This window comes from Lingula anatina, chromosome 7 (genome assembly GCF_051362555.1).
Source record: "Lingula anatina isolate TDL-2025a chromosome 7, LinAna3.0, whole genome shotgun sequence".
NCBI lineage: Eukaryota > Metazoa > Brachiopoda > Lingulata > Lingulida > Lingulidae > Lingula > Lingula anatina.
In genome coordinates this window covers 7,209,453-7,221,502 of record NC_141773.1, presented here as the reverse complement: position 1 = coordinate 7,221,502, position 12,050 = coordinate 7,209,453, and the positions used below count along the sequence as shown (strand labels likewise).

The 12,050-nt window shown below is 36.8% G+C and overlaps 1 protein-coding gene across 1 annotated transcript; it reads left to right on the top strand.

Moving 5' to 3' along the window:
* Positions 1-801: 801 nt before the first annotated feature.
* Positions 802-11,830, top strand: LOC147760679 (uncharacterized). The gene is made up of 4 exons (XM_087018466.1): positions 802-5,091; positions 7,798-8,078; positions 9,385-9,722; positions 10,350-11,830. Exons 1-4 carry the CDS (start codon positions 4,893-4,895, stop codon positions 10,354-10,356), a joined length of 825 nt encoding a protein of 274 aa, XP_086874592.1. The 5' UTR covers positions 802-4,892; the 3' UTR covers positions 10,357-11,830.
* The last annotated feature ends 220 nt before the right edge of the window (positions 11,831-12,050 follow it).

Sequence of the window (12,050 nt, the reverse complement as noted above, 5' to 3'; positions counted from 1 at the left end):
GAACTGAACTTTGCAAGGTTTCCGTCCCTTATATCTCCAAAACTGGCAGAGATTCGCCCATTGTTACTATTGAACTTGAACAGGAAGTCATATACTGATGATTAACTGTGCCTAGGCTAGCGTTACTGTTACACCGGTATGAAGATGACTTGGTTGATGAAATGAAATGAGATGATGAAATGGTTAGGCTTATTGTAACCGGTAAGCACTGGATAAAGTAACGTTCAGATGGAACGATTCTCTTCTTTATAGGCCAGCAATATGGTTGCAGTCGATTGCTTTGGTGCTCGATTGCTTGTGCCGCGCACGCGCGCTCACAAACACACACTCACTCACTCACACACACACACACACACACATAATTATTCCTATTTAACATTCTCCTTGTTATTGAGCTGATGCGGTTTATAACCAACTTCTTAGGCGACCCGCATCCTGGAAGAACAGGTCGTAATGAATTAGATTTTAAAGAAACAGTTTGCCTTTCCGTTGGCGTATCAATAAATGCACAACGGGCTCATTACTAATTCTATACTAGTGAATGCTGGGTAATTATTTTCTTGTGAAGAGTTTGGCTAATTTCACACTTTGCCTAAGTGTCGTAAAAAGAGTAGAATGACTACTGATTCGTGTAATAAAAGCTGGGTCAGCTAAACTTATACCATAATGCTTTTCTCAATTGTGCCAGCTGATTTATACATAACGAATGGTCCCTTATGTCTTTCAATTCAGTAGAGATCTCGTTTTCAATTGATGATATAGGCTATGTGCCATTGCATATGCTTATAACACGGACAGCATCTAAGTTTTTGAAGCGTATTTAATAACGATACTGTTTAAGGTTTGGAGGATTCACTGAAGACCTGTTGTAAACTGTAAGTAATTGAGAATATATAATACTGCAAATAAATTTAAAAAATGATGTCACGCAAACTCATGGTATGTTGCACAGATTGAGACCTTTTCATTAGCATAACCTATACTTCAGTCAAATGTGCGACTGCTTCACTTCGATTTGGTTGTGAATTGCAGGGCTTATGCTACTATAGTATAACGTGTACATGCAAGAACAGTATACCACGGCTGCGTAGTTAGAAATCACTGATCTCGTACAAATATTTAAAATGAAATCATGTTTTACAAACGTTTGAATAAAGCGACGAAAGGGTCAATATTCTTGCGGAGATAATAGGATAATCTTTAAGTTGGTTTGTTTTGTCCTGTTGGCTCCAGAAATGACCAGAGTGCGCTCATTACAACAGTGCAACTTTTGCCAATGCAACAGGAGACAGTGCTAAATTCAGCGGAGAAAAAAGTTTTTCTATTAAATGTGCTTCATATACGGATGTATATGTACGTATAAAGACATGTAATTGAACGTTCCTTTTTTCAAGTGACCAAAACAAGTCCCTCAACATAGTTTGAAGATAATGCCAAACTTTGTTCAAAAACTTTCAATGTTCTCAATTAATGCGTAGGCGACTTTAATATTATTTTAATTTAGTGTCGCTAATCAGGCTTATTGCTTCATTATTCCTTATTGATCGCCTTTTAGAGGACCCATATCAGCATCAGAGAGAGGAACATGCATGTATCTATTTGGAGGACCATTGAGTCCGAAATCAATCCCATGTGGGCATAAAATCCTTTACAAGTGTTTATCAGACGATTGATGACATGACCAAGGCCATTAGCCTTAGGGTAGTATCTACAGAAAGAAAAACACGATATGGCTGTAGTTATCCACTTACTAACTAGTTACTGGTTGGCCAGTCTTCGCTGTACAAAAGAGTGCACCGCGGTCGTTTGGTCGGTAACAGAAACTTGGTGACAGCAGACGATAACCATGGGCACTGTCCAGTTTTATAAGGCCCTTCTAACGATTGTAGGGAGCAGTTTGCCGTTTGCGTTCATTAGCAACACAGTAAATGTTTTACTTACTTTCAGTACGCTAACCCCGACTTTTTATTTGATTGCCCCATCTGGAAGGTGAGCAAATGCTGCGTTGTGTGTTTGGAAAAAGCCCCGCACAGTCTATAGTCTTTATTATATTACCATTAGTAGAGTTGAGAGGTGTATCTAACTTAAATGATAAATACGAGTGAAATTCAAAGGAAAATTCGTGTTGTTGCCGCTCGCGTGTAGGGACGTCCGATGTGTTTTATAATTTCTATGCTTATAAAAGAACTTAGAAATTGAAATGTTCTTAGAAGGAAATATATATGATTATACGTATGCAGTCATTGGTCTGATATGTCGCATTACGATAATCTAAAAAAATCCGTCCAATGACATGGCTCCTCGCAAAACCCACGACTTGGCTGGGTTAACTGTTAAGTATAGAAAATACCGGTAAGATAGAAAGACAGAGTCACAGAAATGTTGTCGTGCTGATTCCCTACCTCAGACAAGTCATTTTGTGGAAAAAATTGCTTGCTATATAAAAAGGTAGGCTAGACTCTTGTCTGAACTTAAGCTATTTCAACACTCTAGCACAAATTGTGCTGGATTACTATTATAAACAGGGGCGGATTCAGGCCGTCTTCTGGGTCTTCCGGAAGACGGTCAGATTTTGAAGTTTTCATTGATGGGTATCGAATTTTTTCTCTCGGAAAACGGTCAAAAATGGAGGCTGGATCAACAAAGATAATTTGGAAGACTGTCAGAAAATATCTCTGGATCCGCCCCTGATAAAGGCATTCTGAAAAACCTCCTTGATGAGAAACTGGAGAGTCACAATCTCAATCAACTATGTAATTACAGGTAATCAGAAGAACTATCAGGGTTATAGTGTTTGATTTTCAAAATATGGGGTCTGACTGAACAAACAACTAAGTATTTTGAAAAGGAATCAGGGAATCGTTAGGTGGAGGAGGGGGGGGGGCTAAATTTACATGTATCCGCGGTTTTGGGATGCATCAATGTTTGCAAACCAAAGCAACTTAGGAACCAAGCAAATTAGGAACTGTTGTTTTTAAACAACATAGCAAGATCTTCTAAATCAGAATTCTTAAATATGGCGATTTTTCAATATAACAAAATGTTAAAAATCAACTCAATGTATAGTTAAGTTTGTGGCAAATTTCTTTCCTTTTGATTTATTATGCAATGAACCTGCATCTTCTTGCTAACCAACAAACGTCTTCGTTTTAAATAATTTAGTATTTGTGAGTGGCGAGATACCTTTCGTGTGGCCTCATATCTTTTGACGTGAAGGATAAACGCTTAATAAAAAAGTCTATTCATGAAGATAAAATTCCATATGAAGGAGAGCGCTATGAAAACTGTGTCCAAAGGCGCCTTGCTAAGTTTCACAAGGACACTAAAAGAGCTGACAGAAGTAAGGAGCGTGAGACCTTCTGTGTGACACAAAATACAAATAAATGTTTGATTAAAATTCTTCTGTGCTGATGATACCAATTAACTGAGGTGATGGTTTTAACGCATCACATTTACACTCAGCTCTTTGTGTGACATTAAAATGATTTCAATCATTATCCAGTGCAGTGTTCAGTATATTCATACAGCTTGGCAAAAGTTAAGAAGCGTGTTGGAAATGTATGGAAAATCAAAGCGGCCATGCTTCATGACTGCAATGCCTCATTTTGTCAGTTTTGTGGCCTACACTTCATTTTTCTTAATGAATACGAAGACTGCCATCGAAGGTACATAAAAATTAAGATTAAAAATTAAGACGTTTAATTTATAAAATCACCTGTACCAGCAAAATTAAGAAAATCACCTGTACCAGCAAAATCTTTCTTGACAGACTAGAAAGAATACTACGCATTTCAATTAATTGCTCGGTTTGTGGCTACGGATGCATTTCGCTGTCTCCGATGATATGAATAAATAATGTCAATTAAATGTGGTTAGAGAAAGATAGATTTTCTTTTCTAACTACCTTGATGTATTACTGTTGTGAAGATCATATTTATAATACTGTCTTTTATCCATAATCTAAAATAACAGTTATGATCATAGATATTAAAATAGATAATACAATGTAAAAATAACAATCAGTCAAATAAGCTATAAAACTTTTTGAAAATAAACGTTCTTAATTCTTTTTTAACTGTCCTCAGACGCTTTAGTTTTTAAGTATATTGGGAGATTGTTCCATTCATTTGGTCCCTGTACTTAAAGAGCTAGGCGCTTTATGTTCTTAATCTGGCTTTACATATCAATTTAGAGTTTGTGAATCGGGTGTGTCCTCTCCATTGACACAGTAAGGATGTTATATTTTCAAGTATTTCAGAAAACTCTATAATCAGGCCATTCTTACATGAATGTTTGATAAACATGTATAAAAAATGCCATTATCGATTTCTTTACCCGTTCTGAAACAACAGTAGTGACCCCCGCATACTTAAATGCATGTTAGAATTATAGGTAACTCGTACTTGAAAAAGTTTGGGATACCCTGAAGAGTAAAGGCGTTTCAGCTGGAACATTTGGCCATTTGTGTTACTGATTACCATTGCATTTAGGAATCATTTAGGAACATTTTAATAGATTGTTGTCAAAAAGCTTCAGATGGTAAAAGAAGGCAACGGTGATCCAACAGGACTTTGAAAATGTTGGCTGGCAATTTGAGAGATATGAGATTGACATTGATTTTCAAGCAGGGTTTATGATAACGCTCTCAACATCTGCTTAGAATGGCGGTTTTCTGCAAACGACTGGCCTCCTTTGGAAAAAAAATCAAAAAGAGACGATCGAGGCACAGTTGTGGCAAATGAGGCGCATGCGCACGCTTCGTATGCCACCGTGGCGAAGGCGGTCTTTACGCCCACTTAAAAACGAATATATAAGATGGGTGAAGAAGAGAAAATATCAGTTGCTTTGCACCTCTCCTTGGACACCATTGCCAGGAAGACTCTAGCTTGAAGATGACAGGGAACAGCAACGTGGCCGTGCTTTTGCTCCTTGCTGTGGCAATGGTAGCCGTTGTTTCAGCCCAGTCTCAGCTTACCCCGGAAGAACAGAACATATCAATTGCATTTACTGACATGTGGAACTCGCTGACAACCGCACAACAAGACTACTATGGGGACTGTTTCTATCCCGCTTCACACCTGCCTTGTTACTGTAAGTATATATGATATTATCAGTTTTGTTATCATCATTGAAAGAAGCATTGAGTTAAATATTTTTTTTAAGTATAATTATACGAGAAAGAAAGTTATTCCGTCAAAACATAGTCCATACATTATCCACGTTAGGTATTTTAACCGTTTCTTGGACATCTAAAGGCTTTCATTAAGGATGTAATGTTGAAATTTAAAGATACAATATTTGGATTGCAGGCGGGTGATAAGTAGGGCCTTCATTGTAAAACATTCTTTGTTTCTTTTTTTAAAGAATCTTGAGTTGGTCCGTCACCATGGGTGGAGCACTTTTCTTAGTGTATTGACTTTATTATCCGATATATATATATATATATATATATATATATATATATATATATATATAAGTTATTATTAAATAAATAATGTATGTAGTCATGTACATGTATATGCATGTGTTCAAATTAAATTTTACCACTCATGTCGACACGAATTGGCTCTCAGCAGTACGATTTCTTTAATTCTTTTCATAATTTTTGAGAAACCATAACTAACCATAGTCACTTTTTATTCACATTTTATATCATTCATATTTTACTGTATATAAACATAGAGACGAAAGCTTAAAATATCAGAAGGGCCCGGTTGCACCAACCCGTCGTGTTTCTTAATCTCCAAGATGTAAGCACGATTGAATTAAATGATACCTCACGGTGTAACCATAGAAAAGAAGGTCATAAAATTGTCGACACTGTTGTAAAACTATGAAAAGAAAGCAATGCTGTCGTTAAAGGTGAATTTTTTGCATTATTTTCAGTCTCAAAAGATTCAGTAACAAGTGTGAAGGTGTTCAAATCCATTAATAGGAACAAGTGCTGCCTCCATTGCGTTTTTCTCATTTACAACACCATAATATTTTGATTCGGAATATATTTACGATTTTATTATTTCACATATCCAAGGCAACAACAATTTTATCGTTCTTATTTCTAAATCAAAATTGAATAATGAAGCTTATGAATTTCTCCGTCACTGAAATGTTCCTTTTGTGTTTATTTATGTCATCATTCCATTATGACTGCAGCTGAGAACTCCTCATTTGCCCAATTATACCATCCACGTATTGTTGGCCAGTGACGCAACGGAGCGTTACTCGGGCGTAGTTAAGATCGACCAGTTTTTGTCTTGGAGCAACGGGCGTAAGCAGGGAGAGTAAACCTGGCGCATGGACGCCAGGCGTTGCGGTTTACGACAGTCGTAGCCAAGTAAATTTACGCCCTGTTAGTGCAACCGGCCCAGATATATATCATACCGTGTAGGACTAATAAGGATGGGCAGAACTTGAGAAGCAAACACCATTTGTAATAAACACTATTTCACCCTGATAGTAGATGAAAAGCCAATTTTTGATGTGCAGTTGTAATAGTATTCCTATGACCAATGACGGCCAGTCATCTTGGATTTTCTCAAAATGATCAAATATACACATTTTAAGTAGGTCGTATTAATTTATGACACGTTCGCTTTCTTAAACCTACCGCCGCTCCAAGCAGTTGGAAAGGAGGCGAAAAACACCTATCGCTGCCTAAAAACAGAGAAGAAGTAAATAATATGAACTTTCCAGGCAAAGGTCTTTGTGGTTAGCCTGGAAAAAGTTAATTTTCCTGGATATATATTTTTTGTGAGGTCATGGCTAACCGGTCTAACGTGACAGAGTCCCACATAACAGAGAGTCCGCTTCCAATTCATGTGTACAGGTTAACCTCGCCATAGATTTTGACCCACTTAGATCAGGCTAACCCTAACCATTATAACTATATGGAGGGCGGGCTTTCTGTTACACAGACCCTCTGTTTCGTTACACCGGCCCTCCACGTCGTCTTACAACAAGATGTTCTAATAAGCCAGACACCCATCTGTCACATGAACATGTCAGTGACTTTGACTCACTGTTTGACAGTGGTGGCAGTGACAGTGATCACTGTAGAAATTTACGATGATATGATATGATATGAGTAATTATACCGTTACTAACAATTAAACATGAAGTTTTGGATTTAAGATGTTAATTAATTCTTTAAAAATACCGGTAACTATGACAATTAAGTGAGGTACTAGTCAGGACTGAACGTTTTGGGCAATGGGCAGTGATGATAAAAGTGTTTTGTAATACCTTGATTTAATAACTTTTGAAAAAAAGATTAAAATGTAACGTTCCCATCAAAATCAGTTAATTTATAATATACATGTAGGTGAAATGCTACCGAAATTCACCATTTTACTTCATATTGACAAATTTTTCTGGGGGAGTTCCCCCAAACGACCCCCCTGCTGTCCTTTGGTGCTGGTTGATTATGCGTTTTTTTCACATTGTAATTTCTGTTAACTCCTTCTAGGCCATTAGAGTGAGGAAACTGAAACTTTTGGGATTTGATAGACCTATCATAAGAGATGTGTATGGGCATTGCGGAACTTTCGTGTGTTTGGAAATTGGGCTGTCCTTGGGGATGGATGATCCTTTTTTTTACATAACAATTTCTGCTTTTTCCTCCTTGACCATTGGAGTGTGAGAGTATAACCATTGGGAATCGGTAGAAACAAACTAACAATGCTAACATCCCGTCTAAGTCAGAATTCCAATTAACTGACAGTAAATGTATATAACACAAATGCACCGTAACCAAATGTTCTCTAATGGTATACCTATCCTGTTACTTATCCATTCCAGGGTTTGGCACTTGTTATTGCCATGCCCACGGCGATATCCGCTATATGACTTGCGATAAAAGGGAGTTCAGGTACAACACCAGCCCTGATCATATCGGCTTTATGGCAATGCCTCGTTTGAAAATAGGCCTTCCTAGATGTAGAATGTGGTATGTGTTGACAAGGCACGAATACTTCAATGGCCCCCCGAAGACCCGATTGCAAGCTGTGAAATTTGGCTGCTGGAAAAGTAGCGTTACCGTCTATTACAAGGGCACCCTCAGAAGAACATACACTTTGAAAGTGAGCTATCTCTCTCTCTCTCTCTCCCTCTCTCCCTCTCTCTCTCTCTCTCCAGTCCTTTTCTGTTTAAAGGTGGTTTCATTATGCTATACTATGCAACAACGGTGCGAGCCCTAATTAACGTCATTTTTGTTGCGCATTGCGTCAGCAACTAGTGCTGGCGGTCTTGGCGATGCAATTTAATTCAAAGTTCCAATGATCATTGCAACAAAACTGATATTATTTTTATCCAAATATGGATGCAAAAGTGGCAACTGTGCATGTAAAAAATTAGAAAAATCTATCAGACAGAAATATCATAAGGACATTACTTAAAGAAGAATGAGATTTTCATTCCTATTTACCTTAATACAGTAAATTTTAATATATATATAGATGGGTGACCTGGTAACTGCAGAAGGAGCATGTACCAACTAATTAAAATGATTTTCATTTTTTTTTGTTGTATAACGACCACACGATCTAACTTTTGTGTAAAGGTGGATATTTATGCTATTCTTCTGTAGCGGGAACCCGACCTAACCACTTTTATATCAATCATTCTCATAGATATTGTTTCCTTGATTCATCTGCTAATATTAATTCTCTATTCATTACAGTCAAGGCATATCGTTAGAAACATCGTGTATTGTTGCTTATTTCAGTACTTAGATAGGGCAACATGACAGAGCAATTTACAATTCTCCGTTCAATTATCTAAATTTCTGCAGTTCGCATGCCCTGCCAAAATATGAACATGTTCATTGCCAAAATAGGAAGACGTTCGTCTCAAATGTTTATTCTACTGAAAACTGCCTTTGAAACCCCGTTCCGTTCAAAATTATTTTCAGAAAGGATAGTAAATAAAATAAGAAGTGTAAAACCAAGAGAAATATCTTTATATCTTTATAAGATTAATGAAATTTATAATTTTCATGACAATATTTCATCGGGGTACTGGCCATTTGCACGTCTGCGTTTTAGTGAGCGTAACATTAAACATTAGCACGCCAAAACTTTTTTACTTACGAATAACGGAATTTACATAACTATTATAATATTTCAATTAAATTTTTGAACAATTTCATAATTTGTCGACCATGTGGTTATAATGTCTATCCGGGGTCTTAAAAAGGACGATTGGCACCTGTAGAAAGTAATGGGAAATGGACTATGGTTCCTCGCGGACTACTTTTCCATGCTGCGCACGCAGGTCTTTTTAAATATTCACCCTTGAGCTTTTATCAATATCATGCATGTTTTAAAATTCTATAAATAATGTCTTAACAAAGTTTTCATTATTATTTTTGTGTTTTTTTAATTACAGGTAATAGATGGCCCTGGAACACCCGTAACCCTAGAGACAGACATTTCTGGACCGCAGTTCCTGTTTGAGGGGACACACTTTCGCATCACGGTTGTGTGGCTAGATTCCCACATACCAGGGTGGTATCTCAGTATTGAATGCAAATTCTTCAAGATCAAGCTCTATATTGGCCGTCACTGTATGGTTCTTGTAATCCCCCCTATTTGGTGCAACCAAATTCTTGGCATATGTGGCGATTGGAACGCAAACAAAGCTAACGATGAGACCATCCTTAGCCTTTCAAAGAGCGATGCTACCCCTTGGGGACCCCTCGTAGAGGCGTCTTCTCCTTTGTGGCCGTAAGTTAATTTTTTGTAATAACCGTTACTATTAAATTCAGGGCTTTAAGCGAGGGAGGAACTAACCCTGCTTCTTCACCCCCTGTATTATAATATATTGTATAAACCATTATTGATGAATTCAGGACTTTAAGCGAGGGGCGAACTAACCCCTTATATATTATAATCTTTTGTATTTTAAAACTATTACTGATGAATTCAGGACATTAAGCGAGAGGGGAATCTTACCTTACTACTCCACTCCTCCGTGGAAAACTGTTTCTATCTATATATATCTAAACAAATGGTAAAATATTTTGTTTGTTGTAAAATCCATGACTTAAAGCTGTTTCTGTGGGTTTGAATCTTTTTTGACAGTTTCTGGATGGGAACAGAACTGGTCATTTTGATTTATGAAAAGAGGGGGAGCGCCCTGGTTCCACTTATGATTACAAATTAACTGAAATAGGATAACTTTCCTTCACTTATCATTGCTATTCATGGACTGCCTTTATTAAGGCCCCACTAGTATAATAGTTGAGCCTCCTTTTAAAAATTCAGTGATATTTCTTAACAATATCATCATGTGCACATCAATTATATAAGACAAAATGCTAGCTCAGACATTCATGACACATTTCCTTTCAGGTGGTAAATGGACAAGACCGCAGACGCCTCCAACTACTCCGAACTATTTATCCTCGTATCGTCCTTCTGGCCGGCCTTGAGACAGGTTCATAATTGTTTTCTTATTGAAATGGCACATGTTTGTCCAAAATGAATAATAACAAGTATCACGGGAAAAGTGATGTCATTTTTCTTTCGGTTTATACACGTTTGTATTATCTAATGTGTATAGCCGTTTTTACATAGGGTACTCGCCAATAGTGACCAAGAACGTTATTGCAAATAACATTTAGACATTATAGGCGTAATGATTTGAAGTTTAGGGCGACAATGACTTTTAAGTACAGGATACGACTACCAAATACCGATAGAACGTGTAATGGTGCTGGCATGAGAGCTGCATGACATATTTTAGACATGTTGGAGACAAACAATGTCAAAATTATTACAGACATTTGTGCTTTCTTGATAATGAAGAAAAGGTCAGCTCATGGACGTGCATGTAATAAGACACTAATGGTACTGTATTCAGTCGTTGGTGTGAGCTAAAGGGGAGTGCTGGACGCCTGCTCCAACCTTACACCGAATATATATGGACACAAGACCACTTGTGACGCAAATTGATGCCACTGAAACTGTTCAAATAACTAGCAGACACTGTTTCTTTTCCATTTTAAAAGTCTTACGACTTTTAAACAAGCTTTTCTACCGAAAAGGCTTACATGATCGATCTTCACCTAAACAGAGGCAACCCGTCAGCGGCTAGTGGACAAAATGGCAAATGAAAATAAACAATGGGCACTGAATATCGAAATTGGTGGTGCTCGCAATTCTGTTGGCTCTTCGTTGACTTTCCTTACATGTTTTAATATTGACAACCGTTAAAACATTTTATAATCTTGGGGATATATAATATGGTTATTAATTGAGAGGTGTTCACGTTTCTTAATTCAGGTTTAAATTATAAAATTTGTGTTTTCTTTGATTCCTTTCTACAGTTAATTTCGACAGAGTTGTCAAATTGTGGGGATTTGTCAATCTTATTTATGCAATAACACAATAAATGTTAAAACGAAAAAATTATGTACCGAAAAAGAAAAAGTATTTGGGAAATATCCTAAAGAAATGTTGCATTTTACTATGACATTTATAGTGTACGTGGGTGCTTATTATAGGAAACATTTATATTATATGGTATCATACAATTCTGATTTTTGAAACACTGGTTGTTGTTCATATCTACTGTGTTTCGCCCTGCTTTTGCTTAAGCATAATAAAATGTTGTTAAACATATGTGCTTTGTTTTTCTTAATATCTGTTTGCAGAATGCATTGATGAAAAGAGCAACAAAAAAAAAAAAAAAGAAAAAAAAAGAAAAATTTGATATTTTGATAACTAACTTCTCAATAAAAAGCATTCTATGTGAATCGGGCAAATGATTTTAGGCAAAAAGTACTGGCTATTTCAATTAATAGTGGCACATCAAAAGGGTTCATGCTACACTTTCCAATGCCTGACGTGTTTTCAGCTTACAAAATAGTGAAAAAAGGAACTACCACGGGAGTTTATAGTGAGGGACACGTGCCTGCTGTGTCCTCCACTGAATCTGCCATTGCATGTCTTGTAGCTTCAAAGCAATTTATGCTCCCAAAGCAAAAATGATAATAATAATAATAATAACAATAATAATAGTAAAATATAAATAAATAAATAAATAAATAA

Bases quoted from the DNA above. Each gene is read 5' to 3' on its own strand.
- LOC147760679 (XM_087018466.1), top strand. From the start codon at position 4,893: ATGACAGGGAACAGCAACGTGGCCGTGCTTTTGCTCCTTGCTGTGGCA. The intron at 5,092-7,797 runs GTAAGTATATAT...TATCCATTCCAG, and splicing joins TTCACACCTGCCTTGTTACT to GGTTTGGCACTTGTTATTGC. The intron at 8,079-9,384 runs GTGAGCTATCTC...TTTTAATTACAG, and splicing joins GAAGAACATACACTTTGAAA to GTAATAGATGGCCCTGGAAC.